We start from the raw sequence: 18,763 nt of genomic DNA on the forward strand, positions 1-18,763 counted from the left end.
CTAACCGTAAACGTAATAAACGGAAATTCGGACGTCGCCAGCTCTTGGTGCTGACCACAGTCCGAAATCGACGGTCGAAAATATTCGTCATCTCCTCGCCGAACAACTTTGACACTTTTTACGCGCATAGTTTACTCGTGCTCTTCACGAACGTATAACAAGTAACAGCAGATGAATTCGGCCGCGAAACTTTTCGTCTTATCCGACCCGTAAAACTTTCAAAACGTACGCCACCAGTACATAACCAGACCATCAATAACAATACGATAATACGATGATAACCATAGTGAACTCGACGGCATATCACCACCGTACGGAATCTGCAAAAGTTGCAAATTAAATGCGAAAAGAAATATTGATAATTTATTGATTGTTGTAAAATATGTGTTGCCGAACCGTTTTGGGATCGGTTTCGTTTGACCCTATCGCAGAGCACAACAATCCGAACCTACGCCATTCCGGGATAAATCGAAAACACTACCTTCCCTAGGCACGTGTACAATGACATTTTTGTGCATTCGTAATACCTTCACATATTCGTCCGTGTGCTTTGTTAGATCGATTTTAATATTTTAGCGTTCCGCCCACTCCCCTATCGCCAAGAACGATAACGCTCGCGAAAAACTCGTCGTTCGTAATATTCGACGATTCGCATCGAACATACCTACCGAATTCGTATCGTTTCTGACGGTCGAGATTTGTTTAACGCACGAACACAATACGAGATAATACCGTGTGTGTGGTTGGTGAGTGCATTTTTTCTCCTCTTCTAACAAATCTCTCTTTCGCTTTTTTCACTTTTCCACACCGTTTCCAGTCGGCGCGTACGTTGTATTAAATATGACGATAAATCCGCCGCGAGGGTTACGCAACCGGTTCCGCGCCACCCGACTGGATGCGTTTCTGGATACGTTTCATCGTCACGGATCGCGCGCTGTCGCACAACAATTTAATACATAATATTACTGTCACTGAATCGTGGCACCGATCCGGCATATGTCGAAGCTGCAGGGGAGAGGGTTAAGACATTCGGGTAAAAAAAACCGCAACATCAACCCGCGTCGGAACCGCGGTATACGAGAAAATATAATCGCAACGAACGGCGAATACAATCGGAAGGCCAACAACCGTGTCCGCTCCGATAGACTTGAGTTCAATCTATCGAGTAAAAGTTTTCAGAACGATTGAAAAGAAAAACAAACCGAAATAAGTAATCAAAGTTTTATTCAATTCGTCGCATTTCTCGGTTAATTCCATATCTGATGTAGGGATTTTTTTTTTACAAAAGTTTCCGCAACAACTACGAGGTACCCATATAATTTGATTACGATTAAACACATTTTGTTCTTTCCGCGTTTATTTCCGTTATTCTAATCCTCCGGGTTCCAACAGAAAGATCACTTGCCGGCCCGTGCTCGATGCTAATAATTCTCGTCCGAATCCGAGTGGTACAACGATAAGTTTTTAACGAGCGACCGGCGAAATTATTGTTGGACGGCGACGGCCGACGCCCACGACCATCCGTATTTATAACATTGCAGTTCTTTACGCCGGATCGTGACCTATCTGCTACCATTAGGTAGCTCGAACGCGATTCCGATCGAAACGGGTTTTTGTACTTTTCATTTTTTTTTTGTTATCTATTCCTATTTTTTTTCCCCCACGCCCGACTTAGATTTATCACGCGTTCGAATAACGTGTGTGCGGTTTTTTACTACGTTTTGTTTTCATTTTTTATATTTTTTTTTACGTTTTCAGTTACACGAGCACATGAACGTGGACGACTTGAGGACGATATTTCACGTGGAACACCATTCGCAAGGTACGTAGTGAAAAACCCGAAAAACGTCAACGAAGTCAGCCCCCGGATCCCATCTTCTTCTTCTTCTTCTTCTTCCTCAGCTTATCGGCCCATTAAGTGCCATCGCAAAACCTCTCTATTTCTTTCTATCATACGCTTCGTCAATAGATGATTCTTCTTCTATACTTTTGACATCTTGAGCTATAGCTATAACCCGGATCACACGATTAATATAATAATGATAATATTTAAATTGTTCGTACGCCAACAGTGCCCGTTTACGAGGTGATCAGTCCGCACTCGATCGTCAAACGGAACGCAGACGGTGCGCACAAAGTGCGGCTGAAGGCGTTCGGCGAACACCACAACCTGCATCTGGAACCGTCCAGCGGCTTGTTGGCCGGCGACAAATTGCGTGCGTGGACGGCTCACCACAATTCCACCACGGACACCGTGCACTACACCGAACTGCCGAACGACGTGAGTATTTGGATATTTTTTTCCTAACACGGCAAAGACGTCCATTCCGAACACGTGTTCTCTAGTGTCTCTAAAAATACTCATCGAATCGCCCCGTGTTTAGCGATCGAAACAAGCGCGCGCGGGCCGCATACGACTTTCGTCTCGTACCGTTTGCAGACAAATCGTTCCCCACCCGAAATTAATAAATAATCACCTTTTACATCGACGCGGTGAACAATTGTTGATAAAAGAAAAGAAAAAAAATCGTATCGAATATGATCGTTATGCCTCGTGTAAAGTAGAAAATCTTAATTAATCTTCGTTCGATGGACTTCGATCGATGCGCGGTAAATAGGTAATTAATTAAATGCCTGTACGTAATACGTTCACACACTGATGTGCGTTTGAAAGTGTCCGAACGAGTTTGTGTGACATTCGTACGGATAAAAAGGAATGGAAAAAATTTCATAATAGACGAACGGTTGACCGATTAAAAATTACTTGATTTCGATGTGACGACATTTTATCGCGCAATGGTCCGGTGTCCGTTATAAATATACATCACAAAACATGCATGTACACACCAATGATTAAACGACCAAGTGAGTAACCGGGATTTTAAAATAAAATACCTATTGATTGTATTACATATTTGAATACGGCTTGTGAGGAGTACACGTCCATCGCGTAGCGGTGAAAATTTATAGATCATAAAATATGTTTAGCTTTCAGATCTATAGTAAAACAGATAAAAGTAACATCAAGTACGTGTACGAATCATCTAAATACACGCATTTAGTACACCGTATTGGATGTTTGATTTGAACACGGCAAGGGAGGGAGTGTTTTGGGAAAAAAACAGACGTCAGTCGACACGTTTTCCGTTTGGGCACTCGTCGACCGTTCATCCCTCCGGACGAGCAGGCACCTCCTGCCACCCGCGATTAACCTTCTCTTCGTTCGGCGATCGACTACGTTCGTGTTTGATTACGTGTGCGTGGATCGGAGACCAGGGTCGGACTTTAGACTTTAGACTAGCAATTTCCAATGAGGCCCCATTACTTTTTTTTTTTTTTGGTCACTATAATATTGTATGACTAATAAGAGTCAAGAGTACGGACCGAAATACTTAGTAATTTTAAGTTGTTATATTATACCACTGCTTAGTAGATATTATGCTCACTAACGCCTAACATTTTATTAAAATAATTATATTTATACTGTATACAACATTGTAGGGGTGGTTTCAGAAACTTAATTTGGGGGGGCAGACATTAAAATGTTAGTAAAATATTAACACTGAATATAAATTCAGGGGTTAACATATTTATTTATTTGATTTAAACGCCCTTCTACGGGCATTGACCTAATGGTATTTTATAAAATATGAGGCACAGGTACCCCCCTAACTGCACCTATATCCGTATTAGTTCAATATTATATAATTTTAATAGCAAACTAATAATTTAGCTAATAAATTTGATTTGGGCTGAGGCCCTTTTTATGTCGATATCCGGTGAGGCCTTCCATACCCATTCCGACCCAGCCGGAGACAATGCCCACCACCAGCAAGAAGTATTCATTGGTACGCGCACCGTAAACGGTATTATTGTAGTAGTCGTCTTCTGGACATGTAAATCACAAGTTATCGTTTCGTTTAACGTCGGCGTGGGTCTCTCGTACGGCTCGCGTTTCATTGTCGTACGTTTGTAAACAGTTTTTACTTTTTCTCGTTTTCGGTCACGTCTCGGATTCGAACGTTACAGAAAAAAAGAAAAAAAAATTACATTACGCGTGACAACTAACCCAAAGACAACGGTAATACTATACGTACACGAGGTGTGTGTCTTGTTATGTGTATCGTTATTTTATTACTCACTATTGCGAGATCGAATTTGGTAATTGTTTTTGATTTTTCGAAAATCGTGAAACTTCATCGACCACTCCCGATCGAGTTGCCTTCAAAATGACGTAGTACGATAACGTGCGAGTATAAAATATCTTTCAGCTCGAGACAATGTTTTCGAATGATTTGCGTTTTATTATTTATTATTGTTGTTTTATACACACACACACACATTAGCAATATATTTTCTGATTACTTATTTTACGATTATTACACCGATTTCTCGAAAAAGTATACAAATTGAATATTATATTTTTACAACCGTTCGTATACCTACTGCAATAGCGTACCGGACATCGTAGTATAGCAGAACAAAACAAAATGGATATTATAATTATATTACTGTAAAGGTTGAACGTTTCGCGTGAATGAAATAATCGTGCAACCAACACCGTCTTTCGGTTTGTTGAAAATTCTTCTCGCAAGTAAAATAAATAGGTACCAATCGTATTCTTATTGCTCACAACACGTACGCATAATTTTTCGCATTTGCTCCTTTCCTGTACGGTGTCCCATCGGATTTTTTTTTTATTTTTATTTTCCAACGGTTTACGATTTTATTTTCATTCCGCTTTCCGTCGCGAAACGTCATGTTCAAAAAATCGTTACGGGTTTTCGTCCATTCGAACCGGTTTCGAAACGCTGCGCGACGTTTATCGTCCTCGAGTTTTCCAGCGCAACACCGACACCCAAACCCGGTGGGTGACGCGATAATGATTTGCGCGCGTTAATTGTTTACAATGAACACTTCGTAATACGTTTGTACCGCGTTATCTGCGAGTATTGTTATGTCACCCATCGAGGTTACCATTACGTGCAATACCTATAATGGAAACGGTAGACAAGTGCACAACGGATAAAGACGTGCGCGTCCGGTCGGAAACCGCAACAATACTACTTAACCTAATCTGCGAACGAAACGTGGCGTACCACACACTAAGGGCGTGTTTAGACTTACTTCTAAGGGGGGGGGGGGGGGGGGGACTTAAAATTTTCTTTAATTCAGGCTCAAAATTTACAAATACAATTTTTGGTAGTATTTAAATCGGGTGAATCCTTAATATTTGTGGTTTTTTTTTTTTTTTTTTTAATGCCAGATCCGTTTAGAACCGACTTTTGTGCAGCTCTTTTTAACACCTGTCCATGTTTCGAAAATTACGCTTGTGTTTTATTTGATTGAGTATGGTTCCGACAAAAAGCCCAATTCAGTATTCACAGCCACGCGTAATTTAATTTCGTTACGAAACGATGTACATAAAAAAAAAATTTTAAAATGCGTATCTCACGTATAATCGATTCCTTAAATACGGATTCAGGAGGAGGCGATCACCCCTTCGCCACCCTCCTTAAAATATGACCAATGCCACACTCGTCGCAGCTACGTGGCGCCGTATCGGAGGGCGTGAATACACATGCGCGCGTACTCGCCGGTACGTTATTTTCGTAATATAGAGCGGTGCAGTTTTTATTTTTATTTGATCGGTGAAAGTGCGTTCTCGTTCTCGTTCGGGTACACAATATGGTCAACGCGATTTTGACTGCCTAATGAGTTTCCAGTTTTCAGTTATGATATTCATAATTGATCCCCAACCCGTCAAGTGCGTGCATTTTGGCTACGTGTCAAACGGTTCGAGTAATATTATTATAATTGCTACGATTATAATACCATTGCGTACGGTGCTATTTGTCTATGTGCTTATTGCTATTGGTCGGGTTGCCAAACGTATTGGCAAATGATTATTTTCGGTTTTTTTTTTTTTTTTACCTGTACGTTTACGGGTAAAACAGATATTTTTCATGCAGACCGGCCGGACGAGTGTTTGTTATGTACACTAAAATCGTTGATTATTTGATTCGTAATGCAGTATTATACTTGTACGACGTATGGACTGCTTATGTTTTCAATTTTGTAACAAATAAGTCTGGACGTTTACACCGCGTCATGTACGCAACCCGGACGTTAGGGCAATTCGCTTCGATAAAAGTTGTTTCTCTGTGGTATACAGTACAGACGTTAACGCGGGATCGTCGACGAAAACCCTGAAAGCGCGCAATTACGACCAACCTACAAGTATTATACAGAACTTTCTTCTTTTAGCTCGAATGCTAAATCCATTTTTTTTCTTCCGATAGGCGCAGTGCTAACGATTCGCATTATTATCGTTGCACGAAACCCGATTAAAAATATTTAAAATTCGGTCACGGCAAAATCAACAAATCTATTAGCAGCTGGTCGAACTGTTGGCTGATTTCGAATCGAATCGTTTCGTCTGTAATAAAATTCGGTATGGATTTCGAGGATCATTTTTTTGTCGGTGCACCGTGCGCTTTCGTAGATTTTGTAGGTCCGAACGTTTTTGCCTTTTTCACTTTCGTTCAGTCGATAAACTTGTACAACGCGTATACGCATATATCACGAGCAGCTGGCATGTTATGCAAACACTTTTAACAACGTCTACACGATCGACGATCGTTATTCGTGTAATATTAATTGACCGCGTTAATCGACAGCTATTATAGTAATTATTATTAACACCGACGCGTTTACGCGCGTAGATGCCTATAATAGCCGTCGTTGTCAGCGTTGCGAAACGGTTTTCCAAATTTTTAATTGTCTTCGACGGTCGGTCGGTCGGCACGTTATGAATATTCAAAAAATAAATAAATAAACTTTTGCGCGCGCACTATTTTATATTGCACATTTAATTGCATAATACGAGTGCGAACACCCATGCACGGATTTATCGCTCGCGTTAAGGTGTGGTAGCCGAGCAGTCTTTTGCGCGTGATTTCTCCGCGCTGAAACGTACGGTACAGGTAAAGCAGTACCTATAACCGAATAATATCAACACGGTTTTTTCACGCATATAAAACACATAACTTATAAAATATGCGCACTCGTTAATTGAATCGTTTACGTACCCAAAGTGCGCTTAATGGGAACGCATATAAAATCGCGTTACGTAACACTACTCCTCGGGGCCAAAAATTGCTTCAGTTGTTCTCGTGTAGTACGTAATATCGATATAATACCATCATAATCGCTCCGAAAACGAATGCATTTCCTGTACATACATAATGTACGTACTGGAATAGTTTTGAACGCGTCGTCATTTTTTTCGATGCGTTTTTCGTACAAATAGTTGTGCATTCATCGATTCGTGTAGCTAACCCGGCACGAAATCGTCGATAATACACAAACACTTGTTCGTACAACATACGTACCTACTATTTTTGCATCTCATGTGGTTGGACAACGAGTGGTCTACATATCGTTTCGTACACTACAACACGTTTCAAAACAGTCCTGACACGTTTATACGTGCACACAAGCACACACGCATGTCTGTTAATAATCTCGGCTGGTGACGTACTCTTAGTTTTTTTTAACTGGGGGTCGGAAGTCCAAATATTGTTAAAAAATGACCACCACGTGTTCGACTTAACATCAACGTCATCGGTGAACAATGACGAGAGTATTGATTTATTTTTTTATTCGTTCCTACGGAGGAATAAAATATTTTTCAATTCTTATTAAAACATGAAATCGTAGCAATATCGTATTAAAATTTATCCTGCAAACCGTAGAACGGTTATCATACGCTGATGCATTGGAGACATAACTACGATTAACCGCATACAGATTATCGTCCCGTTTGGTGAAGGTAAAATGTATTTTGTTAATCAACTTGTAAAATACCCCCGTATCCGTACACTGCAGTCGTTAAAAACATGATGCAAGGAGCACGCGATTGTTCACAATATTTTGATATGTTTATTATTTTTTGACATAATGCTGTAAGGCCTTGAGGAAGTCGTTGAAATAACATAAGTGCATGGAAGCTTTTTAATAGTAACCATTTTTATCATACGTAATTACGTATTCAAAACCTAAGTACAACAATAATAATAATATTATAATAGCCTAATGCAATATCGTCGAGGAGAAAAGTGCTCCGCCGGCAGGAATTTGATGTTTCTACTATTATATCGGACGTAATGTCTATTTTTCGTATCACGTGTAATGTCATTTCTTTTGTGTGTTTCAGGAACACATCGGCGTACCGTATCAAGACGTGGACAAACGGGCGGCGCTCATCTTGCACAATGACCACAAGGATGGAACAATTCTTATGGTAAGTCTATAGCGTCAAGTCGTCTGACAAGGCCGAATACATAATGTATACACCATATAGTTATAGCGCACAGAAGTAGACCAGCGATGAGACGGGTTACCGTCGTCGTCGTGTAATATTATGTGCGTACAAAATATGGGCGATTGTAAACTCCGCCAGAATATTGGTTAAGATAAAAAGGTAATAATAGGTCTAGTGCAGTGGTTCTTAACCTTTTGTATATCACGGACCCCTGATGAAAGATTTTTAGAAATTGCGGACCCCCCTTTTTTTATTTTAACTAATTTGACTAATTTTTTTTTTTTAATATTTTTTTTTACAAAACATCTCATGTTATTGAAATTAAAATTATAATAATTATTTTATATAATAAATTACATTAATAGACATAACAAAACATACATATTTATAATTCTTTTTATTTCACTTAATTTTTCAGTTAACTTAAATTTAAATATTTTAGTTTTCATTTCTTTTCTTAATAATCTTAAAATATAATTTTTATTAGCTTAATACAATGGTTGGGACACAAGTTTTATAACATCATATAATGATAAAATCTATCTATTATATAATAAAAAATAATAATAATATTAATCCAACAATATAATAATGCACTCATATGACATGTATTGATGTACATATGTTATGTGTTAGGGCTACCGCGGACCCCTAGAGGGCCGCGGACCACAGGTTAAGAACCGCTGATCTAGTATGAACTTCACCAGTATTTTTTTTTGTTTATTTGCTCAGTGCTCATATTGCCACGTGCCTTCTTACATTAAATACGTTGACATCTATTGCCATGATGTACGTCGAAATTGATAAAATTATTGTCATGGTTAGATCAATTCATTTCAAGGTGGATATATATGGATTATTGTTTTTTATCTCCCGAAAAAGTCTCCGATGTATTTGCATTTACTTAGAAGCAATCATGCCTTGTGAACCCAGAGTTATTAAGACCTTAGATTACCTTATTGACAGTTACATAAGTAATGACGCAGCGCTTCCTCTTCATTTGTGGGCTGATCAAAGTGCAAATTTAAATCGAGCTACAAATGCCTGTTGAATCCTTTTATAATCATCTTAGAAATTAATTTTATAAAAGTCAACCGAATGTACATATTTTTAGTAAAGTTCTTATCGAATTTCAAACCCAAACTTACATGAAACTAAATGGCATATTTCAATTAAATACATTAAAAAATTCGAAATAAAAAAAAAAATGATAATTTTACAGGATGCAATAAATAGGTACACTAATGGAGTAATAGATGACTTACAATATTTACAAATCGTATCATACCATTTTAGTTGAATAAAAATAAATAAAACCATGATATAACTATATATTTTTAGATTATTTGGTATTGGTATTGATTATTTATTATAATTTTTTTTTTTTACTATGATTTAAATATTTTATGTGAATGATGTGAAATTACATAATATTATAATTTTTGTTTAATAATATATCATATTAATTTTATACTACTACTCGATTTGCTCTACTGGCGGAGTTTACATGTACTCAAATTTACCTGATTTTTTTTAGTGGCGGAGTTTATAGTAAAAAAAAAAAAGGTACTTGTGGCGAAGTTTACATGCGCCCCAAAATATGTGTACAGCGACTGTGACAAACATACCGCGCGCATCGTGTACTACGTATTTCTACATTCAATTTACAGGATCTGGAAATATATACAGTGGCGTACGCAGGGGGGAGGGGTTAAAGGGTTATGCGCCACTGAATATATATGTGTGTGTGTGTGTGTGTGTGTGTTAAAAGGATAACATTTAGTTTGAACGTAATAAATTGTACCGTATGCACCTAAACGACACGACATAGGAGTTTCTGAAAAAGCTCGTCCAAGGAAAGATTGTTTTTGTTTTTTTATGTTTTGCACTGCAAATACCGTTTTTAATTAATTAGCTTTGAAGTTTCCCGTTTAAACGCGGTTTCTTGTCGGTATGTGCCCCGAAGTAATAGTGAAACGAAACGACCGCTCGATGTGTTCGCGGAAAATGTGTTCGCCGCACCGAGCAGCGTTTTTCGACTCTGCGTTTCAACCGACGCGCGTAGGTCCAAAACCTGCGTATCACGAAAATAGTTTACCACGCCGACGGACGTATTTCGCCGATTGCCCGTCCCTGGTGTACACACTGTGTACGGGTGGGCCCTGAAGCGTTGGATTTCGCGCGCTACACACCAGGGCTTATTCTAAGGACTTTTACCTACTGCCCAAACACACACTGAAAAGTTTGGAAATAGTTACACGCCATCATAAGCGCAATTAGGGAGCGTAGAGGGCTAGGAGGGCTTAGCCCCCTCCCTCGACCAAGATTTATCCCCCCCCACAAATATTCCATATTATACATGGCATACCGTATACAGTACACTTAACTCACAATAGTGTCACATACAAAAAAAGACATTGTAGTAAATCCAATTTGGCTCAGAATCTAAAATATATTAACATGGTATATAAGATTAGGGGTAATCTACAGGTGATTTTAAGTTTTGGTGGGAGGGCCGTAGCTCCCCCCCCAGATTTGGTTACCCTAGTTGTGCCTATGCACGCCAGACACTCATAAAACACTGGAACGTTACGACGAAAGTTATAGGTTTAATAATGAAATTAGCTACATATAGTACATATAGTACCTTTTTCGTTTTCTTTATTTTATCAAATAGATGCGCCCGTATTCGTAAAGTCAACTCCCCTTTTGATTTTTCCCGCTTCCTGAATAAGCCTGCTCAGCTACGTGAGCTGTACGTAAAGGTTGGTCCGCGACGAGCTCTGCAGTCGATTCCGTTGATTGTTTACAACGTATCGCGTCGAAACTGTGCAATATTTTCCGTACTCATCCTGCGATATTTTTTCGCGCAAGTAACGGTTTTCATTTTTTTTTTTTCGTTGTACACTTTCGATTTCTGTTGCGCGCACCCATTATTATCGTACTGAAGCGTGCCACACAATTTCAAACTCTGATTTATGTAAGCGTGTGCGAGCGCGCTCGAGTAGAAAAATATACCCGCGTGAAAAGACGAAAAATGTCGACGGGTACCCGTTGATGTACACGCCCACGCCGGACAATGGTGGTGACGTGAACACGCGCGTAGGCTGCCGGTTCGTTTTTGGACGTGTAAGATAAAAAAAAACACAATAGATAGAAATCGATCGAAAAATCGGACACGCGCGAGACGATGACGGAGCCAAGTGCGTTTTTCAAGTTGACGGGTGATCGTTGCCCAAACATAACAACAGCGCACATTAAACGTTAACATGTGTACTAAAACAAGCAACGGTGTTTTCGGCGTTCGCGGTTCACGTGTTAAACGGGTTAAACGACGTCAAATCATTTGCTAGAATAAACGGCACCGACAGAACTGTGAGCAGTGTATCGCCGCCGATGCACGAAACGATTATACCGGCGGACGAACAGGCGTGTAACAAGAGCTTACGTAACCTTCGGAGTAAACGTCGTTTAAGAGTGAAACACTACGATACCATCGTAACGCGAATTATGTGATCCACAAAGTCGAACGCTTTCGCAGGGCCATCGTGAAATAATATTGATCGAACAAAAAGACCGTTGTATGCGAACACTCCGCGAGTATTCGTCGATTGGCAAGGGGGGAAGGGATTATGTCTGGCTTGATTCGATTCGTAGATGACGTGCATAATTTCCCTACCTACGAACATGCCAGGAATTCGAATGAGTGTTTCGATAACTGTGTTAGAGTAACAATATAACATAATAATTATGCGTATGCAGACGATAACTATTGAATTGAAAAAATATAAATTTTTTCGTCGAAGAATTTTTTAGCTACAGGTATGACGGTATTATTACAGTTTTAACGTTTCAAGTGTAACATTTTTTTTCCCTCCCGTACAATAATTATATACATATCCCTTGAAATGTTTAACTTGGAATAATTTTTTAAAAAAAAAATATCGCGAATTTTTTTCTCTCGACGCTCTCGCGTGTTTGTGTCTCATGCGTTTTTTTTTTCGCCCGCGAGAATATACGTAATAAAACCATTGTCTCGCCCGGTATTATGATCCGTTTTGAAGTAAAAGTCCCATTAACATCTTTGATCCGAAAGAAATTGAGCAATACTTGTCTTGTTTACATATTTTCATAACCGCCCGTTTCGTTCGTGTATAAATCAACAACAATCTAAATAATTAACATAATTATACGTGTATACTGTACGATCATTCCCCAGTCGATTTTACATTGTAATAATATAATACTAGTATTATTGTAATTGACTTTGATTAAAAAATAATAAATATTCGGCGATTCAACAACCAGTTTCGAATGCACGCGTTTATTAAGCAATAGTACGTTTAAATATCTTGTAGTTTTCATCGGATACCGATTTGTTAACAAAACACGAGCGTCGAATCCGTCGAACAACTGCTAGCCCGTAGACGTATGGCGTGCGACGGGTAGAAACGAACGTGTAGAAAAAAAAAATATAAAAATAAACAACGGCAATGACCGCGATGCGATTGCGTACGTCGCGGAGCCGTTTCAGAAGAGATCAGTCGAAATTTTTTGAATCACGAACATTCACGAGTTACACGGCAGTAATGTAGTATTGTTGGAAGTCGATGTTTTCGTGTTGTTTTTTTGTCCCTACGTCCGAATCAGATTTACGAGTATTACAAATGTACGACATCGAAGAAACAGTTCGATTGCAATGGTCGTCACAAACCGCCAGTAGGCAACGTTCGTTTTCGTGGAGACCTAATGAACCGAAATTCAAGCAGTAAAACGTGTGCGGGGAGGGGAGGCCAGGACGCGGATATGATACGTACACAGTTGTACACCCTCCGGGAGCAAAATCAAAAGTTTTTCACGTGTTCACGTTCCATCCCGTGTTCTTGCGTTCATATCAAACGAAACCGTACGGCAAAAATTAAAATATCCCGTACAAGGTGAGCGGTGCCAGCACACGCCTCCGTGTACGTTGATAATCAAAAACATAAGCTATAAGCCCGTTCCGAGGGGTAGGGAAAAGGGGTTTTTTTTTTTTTTCGCAACAAATGTCTCGTCCACCGGGGCGCCGCCGGTCGTTAAAACGCGGGCGCTCGTGCAACAATACGGATAATGATATACTTGTACGCGGCGACATTGTGTTCCCTACATGGCGATCGCATAGGTTGTTGTACGCGATCGCGTCTCCCGCGTATTGTTCACGCAAAACGTGGACGTGGTCGTTACATCGTAACGTAAGTGCTCGGCGTGCGCACAAAATATAACGATAGGCATAACGTGTTACACGCGCAGATGCGTCCGGTCGGGATACGTTCTTGCGTTTCGCGGTGGGACGACCGAAGACCGGAGGATCCGATCTCGTTTAGCGTTCGCCTCGACGTACGTTACACCGCATGCACGATAACGATAAGGATTCGAAACCGTCGACGCGAACGGAGCTCGCCGTTGTCAGTCCAAGTCCTGCCGAAACGTTGTTAAAAACGAGCGCTCGACTGTTGGAAACCGGAATCGTCTGTGACCCAACGATCGCTTGCGGCTTACGATTTTTTTTTTTTCTAACGTCTCGAAATCACCATTTATTTATTTAATTAATAATAAAAAAAAAAACCTACAAACGTCTTTGCCGCTGCAAATCGATTTTTTTCCCCGAACGTCTTCTTCAACAGGTCCGCTTACGATGTCCAACAGATTCCACGCGGACCGATTGAACACTACGCGCGCAGTCTTATGGTTGCTGAACGTTAGCGGACCGTGTACGTGTCTATATTTGTTTTTCGATTCTTTGAACGATGTGCTACAACTGTTTTTTGAACATCGTCGGGCCAACAATTTGTTGATATTCTTTCGAGCGTGTTTCTAGAGTGTTTGATCACTTGCTACTACAGCGTGTGTGTACGCAAACACGTTTCCGGCGCATCAGTATTTCTAAACGCGTTGTTTTCGAACAATGTTTGTTCGACGCTCGAAGCACTCGAGCACTAACCCGCCATAACCAACGGTTATCGAAATTCAACCACCACCTTTTCAGTGTTACGTTCGAGTGCCACACCGGTTCTATTTGTTTCGCTGCTTCTCGACGGTAACCGAAACCCGACAACGACCGCGGTGCTATTATTACCATTGACGAACATCCGTATACGCCCACAGCTTCGCGCACGAACGATAATAATTAACGGTACACGATGTCGTCGGGCCCTCGGTACGAGAGTGCGGCGACTAAAAATAGCGAACACGCGTAGCGCGGTATTATTTTTCTTTTACTGCCAAAATTTAATAAATCCAACAGCGACACGCACGTGTATACGGACGCGTTGGTCGTACCGCGACTTCTGCCGGCACAGAATTTCGCGGAGAAAAATAATAGCTATCGACCATAACTCGAAACATGGAAATTTTAGGCTGTGCGATACGTGCGCGTACACAACACACACATATCGTTCACGGCGTACGCGTTCACACGCACCGTAAACAAAATATGCATCGTGTACACGTAGGTATAAAATCCACTCCCGAAACGGTTAGAACGGAAAATATGCGCGTCGCGAGCATTGCAACGCGTGTTCGAAACGTAGTAGTACGACGGGACGACGGAAACGTCGTTAGTATTTTCGTCCGGAGAGGTATAAAAACGGAAAGGTTTGATGGTGAAAAACAATGCACACGGTATGCGAACGAATATATATGGTATAAGTTCGATTGCCTTCTCCTCCCGTGATAGAAATCGAACGCGCAAGCGTATACGCGTGTTGATTGCGCGCGGTGTTCGCTTTTTCGCTTTTATCGCGGATAGGTCGGCCGGAGATTCATGCGACCGGGGAATGAAGAACAGCCGTACGGGTTAGTCGACGGCAAACAATGAGATAACGGGCAGCAAAAACGCGCGTCCGCGTCGCGTTATTATTAACGGTCGCGAACTGTCCCTCGTAACCACGTCCGCGAGTGCTCACGTGAAACCGGGGCCGGTGCCCGCGCGTTCGATTCCCCGGGAACGGAGCGAATGCGTCGCCCGCGCGCGCGAACGGTGATTTAACGCGCGACGAGGGCGACCGCCGGACCGGTTGTCGCCGCGCGGTTTATCGCCACTTCCACCGGCCGTCGTTCGACGATCCCCTACGGCCGCTTTGCCGGGACAATAACTCTTGCAAGAAACCGTACGCGTCCGGGCCGAACGCCCATTATACGCAGTGACGGTGCTAGAGTTCGCAAGGCCCTGGGCAAAATGTTGGGTCTTATAATTTATATTAATAAAATGTTTTAAGTTCAGTTAATTCAGAACCGCGGGGCCTTAACTATAATTTAAAGCGCGGGGTCCTGGGCAACTGCCCCTATTGCCCACCCCCTCGTACGTACTGCGTGCGTTCATAAACATTAATTTCACGACGGCGCGTTTAACGCGTACTGCGCCGATACCGATGTACCGGTAACGATTCGTAGTGATACATCAGCGGTCGGAACAGGGCTGGCAAGTCGTTCCGTTTGCGTGTTTTTCGTTTATTTTTTCGGTTACGCTCGCCCGTAGTTGCTCAGAGATTTATTGCTCGATTGTGCGTTTCGTAAACGTACCGTAATATGTTGGCGTGGCCAAAACGATCGAAACGCGTACGGTACGCGCGTTATCGTTGGCCCGTTCGGTTTTGGGATTTTAATTGTTTTTCACCGCGACTCCCAGCAAACAAACGCTCCGATCGTAAGGCGCCGTTGTACAACCTACCAAAAAGTCATAAAAGGGACAGACATTTACCGAATTTCTATTGAATTACCAATTTTATATTACCTACCGCTGCCAGTTGCCAAGACTTACCCACCTATTAAAATGACACCCACCCCAACATTTTTGATAATTCCGTTAACCATAAAGTTCATGATCAAGCCGCCCCTCAGGCACGCGTTACCACGTGACGTTGTTAAGAGATATGTTTCCGCTAACCTTCCACCGAGAAACATACGTTTTTGCCGAAAAGAGCTTTTTTCGCCACGTTTGCTCTTGGCCGTCCAATTGTCCAAAAGCCCATCAGCACCAATCGGTCGAAATTCCAAGGACCATGTGACATTTATTACAAAATGTGACAATAATTAAATGTTTCCGTCTGTAGTCCGCGGACTGTTTATTTTAGAATATTCTATCCCGGGGAGGCATCGACGATTTTCGGGGGTTACGCCACGGAAGTAAACAATCGATAAATAAATACGGTTTTTTTTCGGGAAACAAATAGGTACTGCGCATCTACACAATAACACACAGGTTCCCAACCAGGGTGCCGCGAGATAAAATTTAGGGTGCCGCAAAAATATGTGAAATATGTATTTATTTTTAATCGCCTTCGTGAAAAATATAGCACTGTGAGTATTAAAACAAACTATACTCTATGTCTATAGTATAAAATCTATTGTATATAATTAATTAGGTATATACAATATAATTTAATGAATTAATTATTAACACGTATAATTTTTACACAGTAATACTGAGATGTTCAATCTATTTTAATTTTCATACTGGTTCGATTGCTATCGATTTGATGTGAATTGTTTTAAAGTTATTTACGGTGAAATACTTGTGACTTTATCTTATCTTTGTTGTTTATTAATGCTAAATAAAACCGAAGTTACAAAATATAAATTTAAATATACGATATATAAGTATTGCGTATTCAGTATAAACTATAGATTATAGGGCATAGGCTATAGGGTGCAGTGAGTCAAAAAAGGTTGGGAACCTCTGCGATAACGATTATACATGGATTTCATTCGAAACGCCCACGGTTATCTACTATTGAACGTTGTTCGTAGTACTTAAATGCGCGAATTAAATGTAATACTTGTCCACCGCGCATCGCACGTACACAGGTCCCGGGTACAATACGACGTTTATTTTCGTTTCGCCCTCAACTCGAAAACTCTGTTTTCATTCCAATAATTCGGATGTTTATGACGTCTCGCGTTTTTCTTCCCGACCGCGATTTATATGTATATAAATACAGGCGCGTGCACGAAAAAAATATATTTAGGAGGTTTCCGGTTGTTTTCATTTTCATACTTACACCTATATAAAAACGTAATTGATAATTTTCCTGAACTTCGGGGGACGGAGGGTTGAACCTCTAAAACCCCTCCTTGCGAACGCGCCTGTTTATACGCGTTCAGAATGTTACGTACATTCACAGGAGCACGTTGCCACAAAATAGTGTTGTTATATTTCGTATTGTTTATCGTTATTATTATTATTCTCCTACCGCGCGTAGAATCGAGCCGTTATTCCGTTTATTTGTTTTTTTCATTCTTTTAGGTAATACGTATGTGTAAAAATTGTGTCTCAACACCGACCCGTAATTCACAGCCAAACGGCAGCGATCCTCTCGACTGCAACTGTATGTGCAGATTTTCATTGATCGAACACGATGCGCGTACACATTTTTTATCATAACTATTAGGTATACCTGTGTTTATTATAATTTTACAACACGCCCGTTGTGCATCATACCTAAATCATTTCGACCGGACGAACGTGAGCGCCGTACGATGTTATTCACTTAAATGTTGTTGTCGAGTTGTTTTTTTTTCTTCGTTTCTTTACAACGAAACGTGTCCCTATGGTGCATACTATCCGAAGCGACTTGTTGCGTAATAAAATATTACCAGCGTCGTGGTTCGTAATACAGTTGTTACGTTCGGAATTCGAACGACGAACGTTGATAGTTATATTATTAACTTGAAAATTATGCACATCACGCATCGATTCGATCGTTGGATTTAAAAATGGTATTTTTTTTATTTATTTTTTTAATTTTTTTGTTCTGTACAAGTTTTTATTTTTATTGATCAATTTACAATTTCTACTGCATCCGTTTACACTGGTTTCAGACCTTTCAGTACGTATTTATAACAGTTTTTTTTTTCAATTCACGTTCGGTTGAATTTCATTAAATAAATTAGTTTTTTTCAGAAAAATTATGATTAGATTAATGGGTTACTCTGAAAGTTTGCCAAAACCGAACATGAATTATTAATAACGACGACAGAATAAAAACCACAATAACAAAATAATATACTCGAAATCGCATGGTCGAAAAGTAATAGAAATAGATGGTCGTAAAAAAAACAACGCGTCATTTACGTTATTCCTTGTTAACTTTATAAACAATGGTAGGACAAATCTGTTCGGTGTAGAGAGAGAACTTTATACCAACCCAATCCTACGCGTCACTGGACCACCTTGATTTGAAAATTATTTACCGCGTCGATAAACTTTCGCGACAGCGATTAAACACGACATTTTCTCGCTGAAATGAAATATTAATATTAACACTACGAAACGCAGCGTCGATATCCGCAACCGGTTTTCTCGCGAACGCGTTAAAAACTAATCGAAATTGGCTAACAAGTGATACATATTAACAATAAATACCCGGGTACTAATGACGATTGACTAATTAATTAACG

The 18,763-nt window shown here is 40.4% G+C and overlaps 1 protein-coding gene across 2 annotated transcripts in view; it reads left to right on the top strand.

The window, feature by feature from the left end:
- Positions 1–18,763, top strand: part of LOC112693813 (A disintegrin and metalloproteinase with thrombospondin motifs 1) — a 53,804-nt gene that overhangs the window by 23,422 nt on the left and 11,619 nt on the right. For both annotated transcript variants that reach the window (XM_025569046.1, XM_025569045.1), the window contains exons 3-5: positions 1,759–1,822; positions 2,073–2,281; positions 8,219–8,305. In XM_025569046.1, the coding sequence (XP_025424831.1) occupies positions 1,759–1,822; positions 2,073–2,281; positions 8,219–8,305 (360 nt within the window). The remainder of the gene's footprint in view (positions 1–1,758; positions 1,823–2,072; positions 2,282–8,218; positions 8,306–18,763) is intronic.

Source organism: Sipha flava, unplaced genomic scaffold, assembly GCF_003268045.1.
Source record: "Sipha flava isolate LNK unplaced genomic scaffold, YSA_version1 118_pilon_pilon, whole genome shotgun sequence".
NCBI lineage: Eukaryota > Metazoa > Arthropoda > Insecta > Hemiptera > Aphididae > Sipha > Sipha flava.